A 23,021-nucleotide genomic window follows, 5' to 3' on the forward strand; every position below is an offset into this window, starting at 1 on the left:
TTTCTATTGATTGTTTTTTTTGTTACTGTATTTTCCCGAAAATAAGACCTAATCGGAAAATAAGCATGATTTTTCAGAATGCTTGTAATATAAGCCCTACCCCGAAAATAAGTCCCAGTTAAGATTGTCAGTCAGACAGGTGCCAGACTTATTGCCAAATGACCAATTGGAGTGCAGACACAACACATGTGCACACTTGGTAATGAATGGACATGGTTGTGACTAATTAGAATCTTCATAATTTGATATGTCATGTGTTTTAACAGACATACTTAATGCACTCGTGTGAAATAAAGATATAATTTCTGAATTTTGTGTAAGCCATCATTCTTAACAGTTTGGGTCTTTGCCACTCCTATCTCATAAGTCTTCAGTTAACACTTGATTTAATAATAGATTTAAAGGGATAATATTTTGATTTCCGAACAAGATGAGTATATAAAGAAAGAACTATTTTGTTGAGTACAGAAAAGGAATCATGGAGGACTCCTGGGTTAAGAATCTTGCAGTTTTCTGTAAAGAGATGACGTTGTATCTCTGAATGGTCCGAAAATGGTGATCAGAGTGCAATAACCTCAGTCAACAGGTGGATGAGGCAAATGCTAAGTGCAGTTGTGAATCAGGTTGGAAACCATTATTTTTTGAGTTAGAAGACATTGTCTGTAAATGGATTACTGACAGAAGAGCAAAGGTTTTGGTTGTTTGCAGGGTTGATATTCAAGTGTTTGTCCTTGCACATGTAAGTGCAAGGACAAACACATTACAGTTAGACGTATTCTCTGAAGAATTCAAAGCATCATAACACTGGAGGGATAGCTTCCTTCAGTGATGTGAATTGTCTGTAAGATCAACTACACTGTTCAAGCTGGAAGATACTGAAGTTCTTAAACGTGCACTCGTATTCAAGTCTTCTGTTGATGGTATAGACTTTTCTAAATACCAACTCTCCATCATGATTACTATGGATGAAACTACAGTGCTTATCAGTCAAGGACATCAAATGACCATTGATCAGAGGGGTGCCTTGTGAATCTACATTTGCTGTAATGGTTACAAAAATGCACATGTTACCTGTATTTTGGCAATTCATCTGGATGGAAAGAAAGTCCTGTCTCTAATCATCACTAAGAGGAAGAAAGATAAGATTGAATATGTTTCAGGTATTTATGTCCTTGAAACCGAAAAAGTCAGATGCACACAAGCAGTTATAAGGAAGTGGATTTAATGCTACCACTTGTTTTGTGAGGTGGCCAAAGAGGTCTGCTAGCCTGGGATTCAGCCAGCACTCACTGCACTAAAGACATAAAGAACTTCCTTGCAGAAAGAAAAATAGATAAAACAATGATTCCAGCAGAAATGACTGCCTATCTACAGATTCTTGATATTGTAATAAACATGCCATTCAAAGACCATTTGCACATAGAAATCAATGACTACATTGAAAATAAATGGAGAGAAATCAGAGTGGAAACTTCATGAAATCTAGCCTGCAAGAGGTTTTGACTTGGGTGAAGAATTTATGGGATAAAATCACTGACAGCTGTGTTGCACTACAAGCAAACTTCATGGACAAGAAGTGCTCATTTAAGGAAAGCTCTGTTGCTAGACATGAGAGATTAGGGCTAATGTTGCTACAGAAAATGGAGTCGCAGGATATTCTGGCCGGAATTCGGGGTTTGGAACTTTATGACAATGTTTCAGAAGAAGATGAAATGACTATACTTGAATGAATGTAAATTTTTATGTTTGAATATATGAATAAATGTAAATTGCTGTGCATGAAAATTATGACATTTCCTGAAAATAAACCCTAATGCATCTTTTGTGGCAAAAATTAATATAAGACCCAGTCATATTTTTGGAGAAAATGCTATTTGTATTTTAATCCTTTGTTATAGGTGTTATTTTTGGGAAAGGATATCAATTATCATTTCCTTTTGTATGTGAAATAAATGAAAAATAAATATACAGTACTTGATTAAGGGCTGTTCAGAAATGATGTCTACACTGGGAGGGAGGGAGTTATGACAAGTCAGACAAAGTTGGATAGGGAAAGGAGAGGTTGAACTTCAGTGGATGTTTGTTTTATTGTATTAAATTTTATACAATATGCATTTTGTTATTTATATAGTGATAAAGGTTTTGTGGGGATTTGTGTTTTGTTGGACATCCGAAGAGGGGAGAGATTGTGGAAATTTGGACAAACTGGGACAGTGGAGGGAAAGGAAGTAAAAATTTGAAGAAAAATGCAGACATAATTTATGGACAACATCTTAGATAAGGGCCACAGATAAAATTATAAATTATATTTAATCCACATCAAAAATGAACTACAGTAGAGTGTCGATTATCTGAATGCCGATCAACTGAAATGTCGGTTAACCGAAAGCATTCCAGTCGGACTGTGTCATGCTGATTTGAACATTTCTGATACTAGATTAACTTCTAAAGTATAATTTTTTTGTTTTTATATTTTTCAATATATTTATTTTGTTTGTACAAAATAAAGAAATACTTTTTAATGATACAATAGCCATGATTATTATTATAAAAATTTTTGTTAGGCTTAACATTGATGATGCATAGGCATTAACATCAACGTGAAGCAACATGCAATGGAGAAAAATTTAAACATGGGATATATTAATATACTATTATTGGGATATACTAACATATTATATTAATAATGTATTTTTTTGTAAATAATTGGTTATCCGAAAAATCGATTTTCCGACAACCCCAGTCCCTAATTGATTCAGATAATTGATGCTCTACTGTATGTATCTACAAAATAGATACAAAAATGAGAATAAATAAAAGTAACTATTTTGTGATTTATAATAATTTAACATATAATTTTCAAAAATCATAAAATTTAAATTATTGAAATTATTATAAAAATAAATTTCAGGAATTTTCTTTAAAAATAGCAAATAAAATAGTAATTTATGTCAATTTAAAAAATGATAAACAACATTTTAACTATGAAATCTTATTAATAGAGAATGAAATAAAATGAATATTTTTTTTTACTTGCTATTCATAGTTAATGAAATGTTACCATGTTTTAAATTAAGTTTATTTTTTCTTTGGCAAGCATTTAATTGTTGTTTACAGATTTTACAGCAAATTTATGACTTTTTGGAATAAACATTTATGTGACCGCAGAGTCGGCACCTCTTTAGCACCTTGTCAGGATGACACCACTATGTCTTGTGGACAAACACAGAAACTGGATTGGGCATTTAATTTTGTTACGTGAATGGGCACGTGTGCGGACTTTAGGATCTGGAATGGAGGCGGAAGGAGAGAGCCAGAGGAAATACACTTCACAACTTTTCATATAAATAAAAATACCCGTTTATTATTATTTGATGTAGACTAATTACAGATTTAATTTAGTAAGAGAGAGAGAGTTTACATTAATTCTGTGGGAAGATAAATACTTGTAGAATTCACAGAATAGTTGAAGATTTTTACATGTAGGAAATCTTGAAATCACACCTAGTTCTTTGGAGTGGCGATGATGTTTTTGGTGTGGCGGTGAATCTTCCGAATGGTGGTGATTTTAACAGTTAGGGTGGCAGCAAATAACTAGCGGCTACCCCCCACATACACACAGTTCACTGAATAATCGAGGACTTTGTTTGACCCCACCTTTTATTAGGGGGTCACCATTGGGTTTTCCCACAGTCTTATTAGGACTTTTTCCATTGCTGTCCAATGGTTGATTATTTTTTTCTCTTTCGTAGATTCCAGGTGACACATTAGGAAGCTGTGTCACCTTCGAAAGGAAGTGAATCTGGTGAAGTTATCATCGTATATCTTTAGATTTTTATCAAGTGAAAAACAAGAGTTTAAAATTTAATTTTTTTAATATAATTATTCGTTGTATCGCTTTATTTAAAAGTGAACAAGAAAGTTTTTAAAAACCCAATTGATAAGTGTTTATCAGATCTGGGCACACACATTTATATGATGATAACATTTTAATGAAATGAACAATTAACAAATGTTCTGAATTTTCACAAAGCTGGTTATAAATAATTAAAAATATATTTAGAATAAATATTTGTTTAAAATATATTTTTGTGCTGGTATGTTTAAAGGTTTTGTGGAGTTATTCAATGAACAAATGTTAAAAACATGATCAATTTAACAATGTTGGACAAGATTAAGAAAACAAAAGTATAATACTTAATTAATTTTTATCAAATCCAAATGATAATTTTCAATTAAACTAATAGAAATTTTTTTTATTAATTTACTTGAAATAATTAAAGCATTGGATATAAGAAAATTATTTTGTTTTATTAATATTAATTAAGTATTTTAATTTAAAATATATTGAATATTCTTGTCATAAGATGATGATGATAAAAAATATTTTTTAAAATTAATATTTTATAAAATTTATAGATGGCTGCAACTCAGTTTGAGGGACTTCTTACAACTCTCTGTGGATATGTAGTAATAGGCATTGCATTGGTGTTTCTTCATGCTTTGGCTGCATTAATTAAACTAAAAAAGACGAAAAGATTATTAGGATTATGCTATGTTGTTGTCAAAGTTTCCCTTCTATCTGTTGTCGAAATAGGAGTGTTTCCACTCGTGTGTGGTTGGTGGCTAGACATTTGTTCTTTGGTAAGTTTATTTTATGGATACAAATTATAGTTTTATAAGCTTATTATACTTATAGTAAAGTCTTTCTTATAAGTTTTTTCATACATATATGTTTTATATGATGGGCCTGACTAAGACTTGTATAACTAGTCTTTGTTGATGCTCAGTCTTCTGTTGTGAAAAAAATGTACTTTACTGATTGAGAACTAAAAAATATGATCACTTTGAACTTTGAAATTTTAGAATATGATTGTATACTAGATAAGTTTGTGCTGTATAGTTTTTGGATGAAATTTGATTTAATAAATAAATAGTTATTAATAAGAGAAATTAAATATATTTACTAATAGCTAAAATGTATGTTAGACTTTCATAACAGATGGTGCCACTAAGTAAAGTTTATGCAAAATTTTCCTTTGTAGCTCATACTTTAACTCAGTGGTTCTCAAACCGGGTGCCGCGGCACCTTAGGGTGCCGCAAGAACGCCACAAGGGTGCCGCAAAATTTTTAAATAATTAAATTAAAATTACTTAAAATAATTGAATTAAAGTATTAAATTAAATAAATAATTAAAAGATACCTTTATAATAATAACTTTTGTTTTGAATGCTTTTGTGTTGTTTGGAAATAAACTTACTTTAATAAAAAACTTTTATTTTTTNTAGAGAATGAAATAAAATGAATATTTTTTTTTACTTGCTATTCATAGTTAATGAAATGTTACCATGTTTTAAATTAAGTTTATTTTTTCTTTGGCAAGCATTTAATTGTTGTTTACAGATTTTACAGCAAATTTATGACTTTTTGGAATAAACATTTATGTGACCGCAGAGTCGGCACCTCTTTAGCACCTTGTCAGGATGACACCACTATGTCTTGTGGACAAACACAGAAACTGGATTGGGCATTTAATTTTGTTACGTGAATGGGCACGTGTGCGGACTTTAGGATCTGGAATGGAGGCGGAAGGAGAGAGCCAGAGGAAATACACTTCACAACTTTTCATATAAATAAAAATACCCGTTTATTATTATTTGATGTAGACTAATTACAGATTTAATTTAGTAAGAGAGAGAGAGTTTACATTAATTCTGTGGGAAGATAAATACTTGTAGAATTCACAGAATAGTTGAAGATTTTTACATGTAGGAAATCTTGAAATCACACCTAGTTCTTTGGAGTGGCGATGATGTTTTTGGTGTGGCGGTGAATCTTCCGAATGGTGGTGATTTTAACAGTTAGGGTGGCAGCAAATAACTAGCGGCTACCCCCCACATACACACAGTTCACTGAATAATCGAGGACTTTGTTTGACCCCACCTTTTATTAGGGGGTCACCATTGGGTTTTCCCACAGTCTTATTAGGACTTTTTCCATTGCTGTCCAATGGTTGATTATTTTTTTCTCTTTCGTAGATTCCAGGTGACACATTAGGAAGCTGTGTCACCTTCGAAAGGAAGTGAATCTGGTGAAGTTATCATCGTATATCTTTAGATTTTTATCAAGTGAAAAACAAGAGTTTAAAATTTAATTTTTTTAATATAATTATTCGTTGTATCGCTTTATTTAAAAGTGAACAAGAAAGTTTTTAAAAACCCAATTGATAAGTGTTTATCAGATCTGGGCACACACATTTATATGATGATAACATTTTAATGAAATGAACAATTAACAAATGTTCTGAATTTTCACAAAGCTGGTTATAAATAATTAAAAATATATTTAGAATAAATATTTGTTTAAAATATATTTTTGTGCTGGTATGTTTAAAGGTTTTGTGGAGTTATTCAATGAACAAATGTTAAAAACATGATCAATTTAACAATGTTGGACAAGATTAAGAAAACAAAAGTATAATACTTAATTAATTTTTATCAAATCCAAATGATAATTTTCAATTAAACTAATAGAAATTTTTTTTATTAATTTACTTGAAATAATTAAAGCATTGGATATAAGAAAATTATTTTGTTTTATTAATATTAATTAAGTATTTTAATTTAAAATATATTGAATATTCTTGTCATAAGATGATGATGATAAAAAATATTTTTTAAAATTAATATTTTATAAAATTTATAGATGGCTGCAACTCAGTTTGAGGGACTTCTTACAACTCTCTGTGGATATGTAGTAATAGGCATTGCATTGGTGTTTCTTCATGCTTTGGCTGCATTAATTAAACTAAAAAAGACGAAAAGATTATTAGGATTATGCTATGTTGTTGTCAAAGTTTCCCTTCTATCTGTTGTCGAAATAGGAGTGTTTCCACTCGTGTGTGGTTGGTGGCTAGACATTTGTTCTTTGGTAAGTTTATTTTATGGATACAAATTATAGTTTTATAAGCTTATTATACTTATAGTAAAGTCTTTCTTATAAGTTTTTTCATACATATATGTTTTATATGATGGGCCTGACTAAGACTTGTATAACTAGTCTTTGTTGATGCTCAGTCTTCTGTTGTGAAAAAAATGTACTTTACTGATTGAGAACTAAAAAATATGATCACTTTGAACTTTGAAATTTTAGAATATGATTGTATACTAGATAAGTTTGTGCTGTATAGTTTTTGGATGAAATTTGATTTAATAAATAAATAGTTATTAATAAGAGAAATTAAATATATTTACTAATAGCTAAAATGTATGTTAGACTTTCATAACAGATGGTGCCACTAAGTAAAGTTTATGCAAAATTTTCCTTTGTAGCTCATACTTTAACTCAGTGGTTCTCAAACCGGGTGCCGCGGCACCTTAGGGTGCCGCAAGAACGCCACAAGGGTGCCGCGAAATTTTTAAATAATTAAATTAAAATTACTTAAAATAATTGAATTAAAGTATTAAATTAAATAAATAATTAAAAGATACCTTTATAATAATAACTTTTGTTTTGAATGCTTTTGTGTTGTTTGGAAATAAACTTACTTTAATAAAAAGCTTATTATAATATACTAACATTATTTATTTTTTCAAAGTCTTCTCATCCTTCATATCTTTACTAACCGTAAAAAGCAAAATAATAAATAATAATAACAGGGGTGCCGTGACTTTTGTTTAATAATTTCAAGTGTGCCACCTGACAAAAAAGTTTGAGAAACACTGCTTTAACTATACATAAAGTACAAGGGATAACTATGGATAAAGTTGCTATAAATATAGGTACAGTAGAATTTAACTTATAGTCTTTCATATGTTGCTATTAGCAAAGTTAAAAGATTGAGAGGCCTGTTAATAGATTTACCTTATAATCAGCAGAATTACAGGTATCTCTACATTCTCTTTGTTTTATTTTAAGTAAAACAAAGAGAATGGTACATTTAAACCAGCTTTTTCAAGCGGAATAAAAGCTAGTAATAATGAAAATTTAAGTTTTCGTCATTAGTTTGTCTGTTTAACTTGTATTGTTCCTCGAAGTCGAAACAAGTCAGAGTATTTTTTTACTTGTTTTTAAAACTAGGAATATTCTTTATTTTCAGTATTTATCTTCAAAATAATGTTGTTATAGTCCAGACCTATTAAAAAACAGAATTAAATTATGTTTGGTAGTAAAATTAATTTTAAATCATATTTTTTACAATTAATTTTAATTTTTTTTTAAAATTTAAATATCATTTAAGAAATGACTTTTTCAGACAATGTTGGATGCTAGTTTACAAGACAGAGAAGAAAGTTTCAAAATTGCTCCTGGCACTTCGATGTTCATTCACTGGTTGGTAGGAATGGTATATGTGTTTTATTTTGCATCGTTTATTCTTTTATTAAGAGAAGTTCTTCGGCCTGGTGTTTTGTGGTTTCTTCGCAATTTAAATGATCCTGATTTCAATCCCATCCAGGAGGTGAGTTTATATTAAGTAAATTAAAATTTTAACTTTATAAATGCATTGATGTAACAACAAACTTATCAACTAATTACATAATATCAAAAACTCATCTTTACCATTTTGTTTAAACTGGAGTCATTAACAAACCAAAAACACTTAACTTGTCTGTCTTTGAAGTTGATATCATGCTGTTTGAATTTTTACTCAAATGCTTTTTCTTGTTTAGAACATATTTTAGTTTAAATCTAATAATGTGCCTGCTTACTTTAAAAAGATAGTTTGATTAACTTTCTAGATTCTTTCAGTTCTAAATTATTCCCTTAACTTTTTTTCACAATTCATTTCCATGCTAGCTATGATGTGTCAACGTATTTAACATTAATGACTCTTTACTCAAAATTTTCTTGTATATTTCTAACTTTTCAATTGCCATTATACAGATTTATACCACTACTGTCTGTATTGTTATCTTCATTGATTGTTCAGTTAATCAATGCTACTTTTTGCTGTATCATTACAGCATATGATGAGAAGCAAATGGATTTCATACTGAAAGTAATATTAATCTATACTAAAATTATAGAGGTAAAGTTTGTAAGTTTGGATGTAGGAGGTAATCTCCAAAACTACTCATTCAATTTCAAAAATTCTTTCACTAATATTTAGAATGGACCTTCAGGGTGGACATAGGCTGTATATTATTCTATTAAACATTCGTATAAATTAAAAGATATCATCTAGGATTAAGGCTTTTATGTCCAACAGATGGTGCTAATTCCGCGAGTACAACGACCTAAGTTTGCTTTTCTGTGAGGATGAACTAAAGCTCATCATCATCTATCTATCTATATAAATAAAAATATAATGTTTGTTTGTTTCTACCGATTCCTTTGAAATTTTGACACAACACTGCATTCGAATACGCATGTGTTTTTATATAATATAAATGTCGAAATTTCCCCCACTGTGGGGAGATGGACAAAATTAAGGCTTACCGTGAAGAACTCTGCTTCTATTTATACTATTTTAGATGCGGTTTTTTTGCGTTTTTGATTGCATTTTAATAAGGTACGTCAAGAAGGGATTTTTTGAAAAATTCCCCCACAGGGAAGTGTTATACGTTTATAATAAATACATTTTGAGCCACAACAATGCGTGGTGGGGTCTGCTAGTGGTTAATTAATAAAATTAAACGAGCAGTAAGTTACATAATATGCAAAGCAGCGCATGCATCGATTTAGGCTGACGTTATAAGTATGATGGAGGACAATGATAGTTGTTTAACTGCTTATACAGTGTGACCCATACACTGGGCAGGTTGAGGGTGGGAGTGTTGCATGTATCCAAGGTATTAGTAAGAAGGGAATCTCATATAAAAATGAGTTTGCAATTTTTGCATCTCTTGAGCATAATTGTTTGGGACCATAGTGGGTTGTAATCCTGCTCAATTACCTTTTTTGTAAGTTCTGTAGTATGCCTTCCCTTCACGACATCCTCTTGGTGTTCTGCTAGTTGGCTAGCAAGCATTCTTGTTATGGCCCCAATGTATCTTGTGTTTACTCTCATTGCACATTCTCCAGTAGTACAGCATAGACCCCCCCCGACTTCTGAAGAGTAGAAAACTTGTCCCGATCGTTGCAAATGAGCTTGCATAGATTTGGAAGTAGGGATAGTGGCAGGACGAGGTTATGCTGTTTAAAAATACAGCAAATACGTATAGAAAGGAGTCCAAGGTATGGCAACGATGTTTGGACCACAGAAATTTCCCTCCTGTTGCATAGCATAGTGCTTGGAAATAGGGATTTTTTTACCATATTGAGCACATATGTAAATTTAGCATGAGAAAAACCAACAGTGCTTACCGCCAAACTAATGTTGTCTAGTTCAATATTCACCAGTGCTTGTGAAGATGATTGTAAGAAAGCTCTTCTGATGAGAGTGGCATTAACATATCGTGAAGGCTGAAAAACCTCTGCTGGAATAATATGTGGGTCCATATTAGATTTGTAGTGAACTGAGAATTGTGGCCCTTCATGAGATTTACGTATGTGCAAATCTAAGAACGTTATTGCTGCATGTTATTCTTTCTCCCAAGTAAAGTTGATGGAAGGATATATACTTGAGAGATGCTGCATGAAGGTAAAAAAATGTTTCGTCTGTCTTCCCATACTATAAAGATATCATCAATGTAACGCAAATACAGCTGTGGGTAATGGATGGCAAGCAGGGAATTGAACGTTCTGTGCTCAATTTCTCTCATAATGAATTCTGCTAGAATAGCTGATAAAGGGGAACCCATAGGAATCCCCTGCTTTTGTAAATAGATATTCTGATTGAATTGGAAATAATTATGCTCAGTGACAAAGGACAATGCCTCATGTATATCAAGTACCTGTTGGGTGTTAAAGCTTTTTTTTAAGAGCAGAAAATTGGCAAGCATTACAGCTTTGAATGTAGGCACAGAAGGATTTAAGGATATTACATCTAGTTTATAGATGGTGTAGGTGTCTGGCTGTAGGGCACCAATGCTTGAAGTGATGGTGGATTTAGCAATAACAGATGAGGGAGTAACATATGGAGAATCTGGAATTAATGCGCCAAGGAATTTAGCAAGCACTTTTTCTGAAAAGTAAGTAGGATGAGATCTCTTGTTTACAAGCATACGTAATGGCCAGTTTGCCTTATGCATTTTTGGTTGAAAGAACAATCTGGGACATGCAACGTTGGAGGGGGACAAGGGACCCAGTTAGGGTCGAGGAAACACCTGGTAGGGCTATGATTCTCCTTGTCTTCTGTAAGATCATTGGTGTAGGATCTTCACTCATCACTGAGGAATGCGATTGCACAAGAAATTCATTGGCCCTGAGGAGAAAATCGTTTTCTCTGCACAGCACAAACTTTTTGTCTTTGTCGGAGACTAAAGGTCTTAAGTTGGTTCTGGTAAGGAAGTGCATTACTGTCATGTAGTTCACATGTCCATTGGGCTTATTGGATCCTTGTTTTGTTGCTGTAAGCTTTGTGATTATAGACAAAGTCTGACAATGACAACATTATGATTGTTGAAAGTACTTGCGATAAACGCACATATAATGCTGATCTCAGTGATTTCTACATCCTACTAAGCTTATTTTGATTGACACTAATAATTTAAGATTTTTAAAAAAACAAAAATTGCTTTGAAATTTGTAATTAAAACCATTAGTAAATTTCTTATCATGCCTTCCAATTTGTAGATTTTTGGTCCGTCAGAAAGAACACCTTATAACTCCTTGAACTCAGTTTAAGTCAGTTTATTTGACAACTATTTATAAATGTACAGTACAGCAATACTGTTTGCTTGCTTCTCACAACATAGTCTTAGGCCAGGTTTGTTTTTTCTTATTCCAACCTTCCCCGTTGCCTTATATATAATTTATAGATTTGTAGGCGGACCAATCCAGAGCTGGATGGGTAGCCTTCCAGCTCTGGCCTGCCTTGAGCTCCTTCGGGTCTTACTTGGCATACCTGTCTCAACTTGTTAATTCAAGTAAACATAAGAATGTTTTTAAACTTAAATGTGTTAGTTTTCACACATGTGCAAAGCTAGAGTTGGGTGGAATCTGAAAATGTTTATGATTTGCTCAGTATTTTGCTGTTACTGGAAGCTGAAGAGGTTTGCTGATAAATTAATAATAATGTTAATATAGTGAGATAAGCTAGAACAAATGTAGTTTGTTCTAGAATTGCATTTGTTGTAGAATCTATTCATTTGTTGGTTTTAACATACATTGAAACATACGTATTTTGAGGTAATCCATTTCAAGTGCAAAGTCAAGAAATAATAATATAAAATCAAAAATATAAGTGTAACAATAATAGAAAATTAATTTATTTAATATTTACACACTATATGTAAGTTTTCATATATTCTGTGATATTACAATGTGAACTTTTTAATATAGAGATTTTCTTTGTAACCTGTGCATTTTTTTTCTATCTTGTTTTTTTTAAAATTGTATAGATTATTGTTTAGCTATACCATATTCAGCACACCAATCTACTTTTTCAACTTTTTAATGTGGAAATTATTTCTTTATTAATGTCTAAGTTTATATTATCTTATGACTTGTTATCTGTTATAGCTTGTTTTCTGTTTTCTCACTCTGTTGTGCTGGCTTATGGCTAAAATTACATTGCAGAATACTTTTTAAGAATATATTTTTATAGCTAAAAATGCAAATAAACAGATATTTAAACTTTACAAACTATAATAAAGATAATGACTAATGTCCTAATTAAAGAGAGAACCTTAACCTGTACACATGTTCATGCCATGTCTGTTGCCATTATAGTAGTATCTATGTTTAGTGTAACATTTTGATTTTGTAGATTAAAAACTGTTCATTAGGGCATTTGTATGTTATAGCATCATTTGTTCTAGCATACCCACTGTACTTTAAAAAGTAAGTTGATGATGCTTAAAATCAATTGTTTATAAATTAGTTTCACAGGCTTTTACAATCAAATTTTAATGTCTTAGTGTATGAAGTATTTTATTTTTTTTAATAAGATTTTTAATGTGTTTGTTAATGTACTGATGTTTTCTTTTGACTGTTCAGTTTTAATGAATGAATTTAATATAATTGTTTGTATGTATAGATATTTTACAAAATTGATGTAATATTGATAGATTGTATTGACAATAGTATCTAAAATTATTTCAGATGATTCATTTACCAATTTTACGCCACATTCGTCGACTTCTAGCTTCATTGGTGACATTTGGTACGACTGTACTTATTATGGTGTGGATTCCTGTGAGAATTATTGAAAAAGTATTTCCTGGATTTCTACCTTATAATGTAATATTATCAAGGTAATTTAAATTTTTAATTTTATTTAAGTAAATACATTTTAAAAATATATACAGTTAAACCTCGATAAACCACCCCTCATAGCATGCTACTCTCTCTGGCTGCCAACAATGTAACCGAGCATATTATCCCCAATGGTAAAAGAATAGGAAATTTCTTCTAATATACCATCCACCAATTGCCAACTGTTATTAGGTAGACAAAAAGTCCTTTCACTGTTATTTTTGTCTTTGAGTATATGCTGTAAACAGTGCTTCCAGATTTCTGGAGTGAACAGTAAAATGGTCAAAAGTTTACAAATTATTTTATGTAAGCTTAGATACTGTACAGTACATATACATAGACACCATACATGATATACATTGTATGATGTGCATTGAGTGAAATCAACTTAAAAATTATTAAGAGCTAAATTGTAGGGATTGCAGAAATCCTGCCCTGGAGAAATTACTGGGGAGGTACTACTTCCAGTTTTTGTCATTACATTGTTAATTACAGTAACTTCTGAATTCATTATTCCAGATGATGTATAAAGTAGACCAAAATGTTAGAATATAAGTTATATCACTGTATTATCAATTGGTACATTTAAATTGTAAAACATTTTGCATTTTTAAAAATATTGTATTAGTTAGGGAAGAATATAATTTGAGAGAACTCCTAATAATCTAATATTGATAAAATTTGTTTTCAAAATATCAATACAGTAGAGCCTCGAAAACTCGGCCTAATGTGGACCAAAGGGTGGCTGAGTTTGTGAAAATGCCGGGTTATCGGGAATGGGGTTAAAAAAGGATAAGTATGCATGTTTCCTCAGAAAATAGTGTACTGTACTTGTATGTATTATTTGCTGGAGAATACAACAGAGAATAAAATGCCCAAATATCCTTAAACAAAGAAAAAGTATGTACTTTATGAAGGCATAGAGCCTTTACTACATGAAAATGAAAATTAATGAATACGCTGTGTACAGTAATTTACCTGATAAGACAGACCTCAGAAAAGCATAAAGCTGTCTACAATGAAAATTATCTAGCCGACTTTCAAAAACTGGCTACTTTTTTTTTTAAAGAAATGCGTAATGTCCTGTTGTCTTCCGCACCTCACTCTGCATTTTGCTGCTTCATCACGAAGACGACGAAGGAACAGTAAGTCCATTACCGACGCACCTTGTTGTTCAAAATACTGAAGGGTGGTTTCGACAGCCTTTAGTCCCCCACTATGTGATATTTTAGGAGCTTGTATGGTGGAGTCCTCAATGTCAACATCTTCATCATTTTCCAGCATTTTTTCATTGACTGTGACAGCAGCAATTTCTGCATCAGACATAATGTTTTGGTCAGTATCGTTCTGGAACCACTGTTCGACGTCATTTTCATCGTCTTCTGCACATCCAGGAACTCTTTTCAGGAGGTTGAATAAGTTTATATTTTCTGCATCATCATGTTCAACGAACTCATTTCCCTCGTGATCAAGGAGTTTTCGCCAGGAACGAACTAGTGTTAACAACTCTAACTCGTTCCAGGCATCTGCCACCCAGCCAACAACATCCAATAGGTTAATTTTTTTTAAGTTTTGGATAAGACCTTGATCATCATCATTTGCAGAAAGAAGGGAGGGTAACAGCTTGTGCCTATATCTTCTCTTGAGACTAACCAAAACTCCTTGGTCCATTGGCTGGCATAACGCTTTGACATTGGGTGGTAAAAACATTGCTCGTATGTCCCCATGTTTTAACTCTTCAATGTCTGGGTGCAAAGACGCATTGTCCAAAATCAGAATAGTATTCCTTGGCAGGTTTTTAGATTTTAAAAACTGCTCAACCGATGGAACAAATACTTCATGAAACCATTCTTTGAAAATTGCACAGCTCATCCAGGCATGTGACTGGTTTCGGTACCAAACTGAAAGTTTACCTATTTCAATGTGCTTAAACGCACATGGTTTCTTTGATTTTTCTATGAGACCAAGCTTTAATTTGTGCTCACCTGTTGCATTACTGCATGCTAGGATTGTTACCCTTTCCTTGCTTCTTTTAAAACCTGGGGCTGATTGTTCTTCCTTGAAAGCAAGACTTTTCACTGGTAGCAGTTTATAATTAACCCTGTTTCATCACAATTGTACAATTGCTCTCCGGTCAAATCTTCAGCTTCGATAAATTTCTGAAAGTTTTTTTTAAACTGAGACATACTCTCTGTGTTTCCAGATAGTTTTTCCCCACAAATACTAAGCTACCGGACTCCATAGCATTTCTTCCAGCACTCAAGCCAGCCATTGCTTGCGACAAATTTAGGATCGTTGTCTTTTTTAAATTCTTTGTAAAATTTCAAGGCTTTCTCTTGCAAGATTGGCCCACTAATTGGCATGCCCTTCTCTCTTGTTTCGCGAAACCAAATGTAAAGTGCTTCACTTACCTCATTAAAGTTACTTTCCTTCATACTTTTCCTTTCTTTCAATGTTTCTGTACACATTCTGTTAACACACCACAACTCGATTTCCGTTTGCTTCTTCTTCCAGTCTCCAATCGTACTTTTGCCAACTCCCAAGTCCTTAGCCACTGCACTGACACTTTCTCCCTTATCCAGTCTTTTTAATGCCCGCAACTTTTGCTCCATAGACATGTTCACTTGTTTTCTTTTAACGGAAGATGCCATCGCAGAGTACTGTTGTCATGATGGAATCGTTTAGATGTACAGTTCCCGCGCTTTTCCTCCTTTTCAAACAAGCAATGGTTGTCGCCATAGAAATACGGATCAAGAAACGACCGTTAGTTTTGAAAACAGAATAGATGATTGGCCGTCGATCATTGGACGATCGCACGGACCTCCAATAGGACTACGAAGCGCTCATTGGTCAATTAGTGCTATCTTCATTCCATATAAAAAGATTTAGTTTAAATGGGAGAGTTAAGTTCGCCTAAGTTCATTTTTGCCCTGCCAAGGTGTGGCCGAGTTATCCGGAGTGCTGGGTTATCGAGAGCTGAGTCTTTGAGGCTCTACTGTACTATCAAATATTACGTTACATGTTTTTGACGCTATATTATAATCTGTTTTAAATGTTCACTTTCAGGTACCTAACTGTTTAAATTTTTTCATGAAGGAATGTTATTGCTTTGTTTTAGGATAGTTTTAGCTTTTTAATGTACACAAGTCACTGTTTAAACTAAATTTGAAAATTTTGACAGATTGAACAATAATTTAAACTATACATTTTCATTCTACTCAATAGTGTATTTTAATTGTAGAAAAGGGCTGGCAGAATTACAATTTAATAAAAAGTAAAATACATCTGGATACGAGTCCAATTTTGCTTGCCATGTCCAATCACCAGGAACAACTACTTCCATTGCGGAGACAACCTTTCTATAGAGGCTATGTGTCTGCACAAATATGCAAAACAGTTTACTGAATAAAATTATGATTATATTATTTTTATAATTATGAAACGCACATTCCTCTTTATAATACTATGCTCTTTTGAAACATGTTGTGTAGTTTTTTATCAGTTCATTACAGATGAACCATCTTTGTATAGTTATTTTTTATTAACTATATTATTATTATCTATATATATCTATATATATATATAAAAATGAACATGTATGTCCCTATATCTCACTTTTTTGCCAAAACTACACATCGCACGTGAATGGTGTTTGTATGTGGTAGTAGCCCCAAGTCTCCATTTGTGCATAGGGGTGGTTGCGTCTCGATAGCTATAAGGGTGCGGGAGATATGAGGCTGAAAGTGGTTGAAAGTGGCTTTCTATTTCGAATGTTTTGTTCGATTTTTTCGAATTTGTTCGAATTAAATTCGAACATAAAATTCGAATATTGGTTCGATTATAGAACGATTGTAAACGTTCCAGAAACGTTGAAAATAGTTCGTTTGACTGGACGTGAACAGGAGACGTTCAGAAATAGAATTGGGACCAGGAAGTGTTAATATAAAGCGGCATGCAAGATTTACAGGCGGTTTTTTGCGCTTTTGCGGGAAATCGAACATATTTTTATGCTCATGTAAAAATTCTCTGGAAACGTCTGGAAACGGGAGACCTAATTCTTGCATTTTGTGAAAACGGGTAAGATTGGCTATAATGTAATTATCTTAATCTTCACTATCGTTACTTTTTGCCCACAAATAAAAACCCAGCGAAGCGGGTTCTTGCAGCTAGTTAACTATATTATTATTCTTAAACTTAATTATATTACTTAATATATTGACATTAAAAACTTTATGTAGTTATGTAGTATATCGTTTAACAAATGAAAAACTGTATATTAGAAATTAAACAGCAAAAGTTTATAATGCTATCAAATCCAAATTCTTGTAGGAATAAGGAACTTTATGTAGAAATGATATTAAAAGTGAAATGCTTATTAACTTGTCAAAAATATTCACATTTCCAAGAAGACACAAATGTATCATCAGTATTCGTGATTTCATTGAATACAAAATAAAAGTTCAGTTAAGTTTCTGAATTCAATACATGAGGGACAATAAACTCCAGCTTTTATGTGTTGGATCTGAAAGTCCATGCTATTACCATATAAAATGTCATTAATCTGTATCATAAACTTATTTAACAAAGTGTTTTGTGAATAGATTTGAAGTTCATTGTACCTCATAACGACAAAGTATTGTTTTCATTTTAGCAACTACACTTTTGTGAATTTAGCTCTTGGATTGTGAGGTCTGTTTCTGTTTTCCATTTTATTCCAGTAATTTTGAGACTCCTGTGATCTTGCAAGAGCATTATTGTATTTTAAGAAATTGTCATTATATATTAACCCTCCTGCCACAAGGTGGACTATCAGGACACATGTCACAAGGTGGTGTTGTATACGACACTTAGCCAAAAAATCAGTTTTTTCTCTGATAAATCAGGTTTGTTTGGTTTAAATAAATAAATACACGTTAAAGTAAATATGTATATTTACAAAACTTACAGAAAGAAACACGCATCTTCAGATCATCATATAGAAATTTTGAAGAATTTTTATTATGACCCTTTGGATTTACCATAAGAATTCTTGACGAATTTTTTCATCTGTAGTAAACCGTTGATATTCTGCTATAGTAATCTGCCAACCAATGGTAGATAATCAAGAAATAGCTCGTTAGGCTTTTTCTACATGAAGAAAAAAAGATAATTTACATCACAAGGGAGTGTCGTATCCGACACTAAAGCAGAGTGCGCTCTAATAGTATCTAAATTATGAGAAAAATTGAAGGTCGACGACTTATTTTTCCATGCCGCTATCTTGAGAACTACTACTTGATAGGGTAATTTATGGTCACAGAACCCCAACACTAGTGCTGTTTCCTGTGCAAACAAAAAGACACAAGAGGTGTCGGATCCGACACCACCTTGTGGTAGGAGGGTTAATAATAATAAAGTGAATATAAATAAAATTTGTATTTTTTGTTTCTAATTTTTATCATCAAAATCACAATTACATAGTGTTTTATCTGATTTTTAGTGAAACTCCAGTTAGCGAATTATCTCTAGAACTTGTATTATTACAAGTCGTATTACCAGCATTATTAGAACAAGGTCATACAAGACTCTGGCTGAAAACTTTTGTGCGTGCCTGGTGTGTTGGTGTTTCTTACATATTGGATCTTCGTTCATATCTGCTTGGATCTGATCCAGTTGATAATCAGGTATAATGTGTTAATATATTGATTATTAATGTTAATATATTTTAAAATTATCTGAGTGGTGTGTGTATTGTTCTGTTATGTGAATGGCTTATACATTACAATTGCATTAAGTTTGAAATTTTATTAATATATTAAGGAAACTTTAATTAATACACATTTTTTATTCAAATTAAACTACATATGAATATCTTACAAATATTTAATAATCATGAAATTAAGAGTTCTAATAATTTTTATTTAACAGTATTAAAAATTAAATCTCAGTGTTATTCTTCCATTGTTTAAAAAGTGAAATATTTCGAGAAAACTTGTTCAAATTATTTTTAGATGGTCATTGAAAAACAATTTGTTTAATTTGTCACTTTTCCTAGTAATTTAATTAAAAAAACTAAATACCTAAATTTTGACCTATTGAAACAAACAAACAAACAAACAAACAAACAAACAAACAAACAAACAAACAAACAAACAAACACACACACACACACACACACACACACACACACAGAGAGAGAGAGAGAGAAAATTATGATTGACAATGTGAATTATACAAAGTTACATTCTGCTAGAGTTTTGTATTCAATGACTGACATTTTAACTAATTGCAACTATTCACAAGTGTAAGGTTGCTGACTTTTAGGGGCAATAAGTTAATTGCGCGTCAGGAAAACCTAGGGGTGAATCATATGTGGGTGGCGGCAGCAGGAGACAAAGATGACATGTGTTACACGAAACTGTTTATTTTAACAACTAGTTCAACTTACATAATAGAAGAACAATAAACTAGGAATGTCGGATGTTGGATGAGGTGTGATACTTGTGGTTGCCCTGGGGCTTTCTAGATGCAGAGTCTGAGGTGGAACGCTGGAACACGGGCGACAGATTAATGTGTTAGCACACACTTCTCAGCTGATAGAGAGTCCTGTTGGGTGGGCGAACGAACGAATGTCTTGAGATCTGTATTGCAACACTTGTTCGGAGGAGAATTGGCCATTTGTCCTTGAGATTTGGGGGTTTTATAGGATTTTCCCCGAATATCACCCTTTTGATTGGTCCCATTCACCTTCTCCCTTACCGTGATCAGTCATTCTTTTGTCTCTAGGCGAAACCTGAGACCAACATGGGTCAGGAAAATGGTCGGAGAGGTGATAACGGAGCTTTTAAAGTTCGCGCTCATATTTTACTCTGTTATGGCCCTTTTTTCTGACATCTTTGAACCTAAACGGTTCACCAGATGTTCTTGTGGCCATTTACCCCTAATGCATTTGGGCTTAACAGATGTCCCTTTGGTCATTAAACCCCCCTTTCCTTGATTGTTTTGACCCGACACTTGTTTGCAAGCATTTCAACAAAGCTCTCTCTTTCTCTGTCGACATTCCCCCCTGCCGTTTATCATTGCATTGTGTTTATTTTACAATAATTAAGAAAGTTTTCTTTCCATCTGGGTTCTGTCACCAGCACACCCTCTTGACCCGATTTGATTTTCGAAACTCTCCGACTTAGGAGTTTCATAATTAGTCGAAATTTTGATGCGCTTTTATGACCCTCACACAAGAAAGTACAACTAAATCATTGAAATATTAATAACTATGGAAAGAATTACATTCATTACCTTTCTGAATTGAAGGAGTTGTGGAAGACATAATGGATTACATATCTAGTGATAATTAGCCTGGGCAAGCAGTAAGTGAACTCAGGCATCTGGGGTAACTTTTGTGCTTTCATGTCTGATTTTTAAAAAATTTGCATGTTACATTCTGATGATTTTAGTGTCAAAATGCTCAGTAGAACAATGGCATGTGGATAAATTATTTCATGCAAAATATAAATAAGTTTGTGGAAAGATATATTCAAAAAACAAAAATGTCGACTTTCGCCTCTGACACTTAATAAAACAAAAGTATTTTGACATTTTTGGGTGCTGTTTTTTGGAATATAAAGCCATACAGATGCTTTATATTTTTGCAAATTTTGATGAATTTTGGTTGAACTATGGAAAAGTTATTAGAGTTGAAAGAAAAAGGAAGCAGATTTATGTCCCTCATCTCCACTAGATGGCCCCACATTATCTAGCTCTTTCATTGCCTCTGCTGTAACTGTTTTCCTGGGCCAGTACTGATTTAAACAAATTGTCATTTCCTTTCTTCAACATGTCAGCAGTTACACTCAATTCCTCATCCCATCAGAAATTTTCTACTTTTATGTAACTGTTTCAAATATATGTTTTTTAGCCATATCAAGTGACTCGCCAACATTATGTTTGAGAGACAGTTCCCTCAGTTCAGACTGGACAAAATCTCAAATGCGGATAGTTTTAACAAGTGACTCCAATTTATTCAAGAGTTTACCTGCTTAACTGCAAACTGATTTTATTTTATAATTTTTTTATTTTTACTTCAGTTTAGTTTATTTGTTTAGTTTAGTTTAGTTTAATTTGTTTTTTATACTTTTTTAATCATTTTTTTTCAACAATAAATCACTTATAATCTTTGATTTGTGACATATTACTGCTCAAACTGCTCGCCTAGGCTAACTACATAGATAAAAAATTGTTTCGCATTTCTTGATGTTACTTACTTTACTAGTAATTAAAGTACAGTGACCCTTCACTTATACACCTCTCATTTAAGTGACTATCTCAGATGTTTTTCACTTGTCCTGGCTGAAACCTATGAGTGATGATGTCCAAAGTTTCTCATTTGAACGACTCTCAGTTTTGCACCCCTACAAATGTTTCAGATTAATGTATTGTTCTCTCACTTTACCATTATGATTGTCATTCACAAGAACAGATTGGGTGACTTTGCCATAGATCAAACAGGTGCCCAGGAAGATAAGAAAGCAGAGAAGATTATCATATTGGACATGATGTGTGTTTTTGAAAGAAAATGGCTGCTGGCTATGTGTTTAGATAAAATAAGTGGTAATGTCAATAACTGTTTAACAATCGTCATGTATGTCCAAACTATTGTTGCATTTTCCTAAAGCTGTTGCCAGGTATGTATTGACTAATAATAACTTTGGTGTGAATTTTGTGTCAGGCCATGATTATTTACATGCATATTTTCAAATTTTGACAAATTAACCTTCCCTGCCATGTAATCTAACTATGTCAAAGTAACCTTTGGATGACCAACAAAATTTCCAAAATTCATGTATATCCAGTTTCTGCCCTATGGAGATTTTAACATAAAGAAGAATACAGTAAAGTACTTCAGCCCCTCAGGCCTGCTTTTGCAGCACAACTTTGATATGCACATTAATTTCTGGGTGACATAGGTAGCAATATTACCAGATTTAACTTTGTATTTTGAATTTAAAAGAAGTAATGTTTTAACACTCTCTGGTTTGATTTTTTTGTCATGCTCTGCTTGTGTGTGCTGAGTTTTTACTGAATTTATACAATCACACTGTTTGAAAATAAATAATTTCATGGTTTTCATTTTTAAACTGTCTTAAAGATTGTTTTTTTTTCTGTTTAATCTGATATATATGTAAAAATTCATTGATATGCTTTAGATTTTAGATAGTTCAAATTTAATGTAAACAAATGAAAATAAGAAATAGTTGAGGTTTTTTTAAATAATTGCATCGTTTCAAAAGTTTGTGATTGAATTTGATTGAATGATGCTATTTTTATGCTGTTGGATGTTCTCTAGCATGTCATAAAAATTTATGATGATATGTCCAATGGAGATTTAGTTTTTGATTTTTTCAGAATATCATTCCATTTCATCAGAATAGTTAGGCTTAGCACTCTATAGAAAATATACTGAATTGCATACATAATTTATTATGTAATTTTTGTATAATCAGATAATAAAGTATTTACTTTTTGTCAAATGCAAGTATTAATACTGTACATGAAAACTATCATACATTTTCTTAATTTTAATTTAACGTTTTTAATTCTTTGTTTGTCTGAATATCAATCATGTTCCCACTTTTCTTACATTTATTATTACATTAACATAAATTGTTTTAGCCTGCAGTATATTTAATATAACTTTTAATTAGTTAATTTAATCAAATGACAATTATTATTGGATATCTTATTA

At 32.2% G+C, this 23,021-nt stretch overlaps 1 protein-coding gene across 1 annotated transcript in view; it reads left to right on the forward strand.

Annotated features, from left to right (window-relative positions):
• The first annotated feature begins 6,698 nt into the window (after nt 1-6,698).
• LOC111638072 (E3 ubiquitin-protein ligase MARCH6-like) overlaps nt 6,699-23,021 on the forward strand; it is a 114,898-nt gene continuing 98,575 nt past the window's right edge. The window contains exons 1-4 of the mRNA XM_023383703.1: nt 6,699-6,931; nt 8,256-8,459; nt 13,148-13,299; nt 18,780-18,963. Of these exons, the coding sequence (XP_023239471.1) occupies nt 6,707-6,931; nt 8,256-8,459; nt 13,148-13,299; nt 18,780-18,963 (765 nt within the window). The 5' untranslated portion in view covers nt 6,699-6,706. The remainder of the gene's footprint in view (nt 6,932-8,255; nt 8,460-13,147; nt 13,300-18,779; nt 18,964-23,021) is intronic.

The sequence above is a fragment of the Centruroides sculpturatus genome, unplaced genomic scaffold (genome assembly GCF_000671375.1).
Source record: "Centruroides sculpturatus isolate CEXI.00-Female unplaced genomic scaffold, Cexi_2.0 scaffold1138, whole genome shotgun sequence".
Classification (NCBI taxonomy): Eukaryota; Metazoa; Arthropoda; class Arachnida; order Scorpiones; family Buthidae; genus Centruroides; species Centruroides sculpturatus.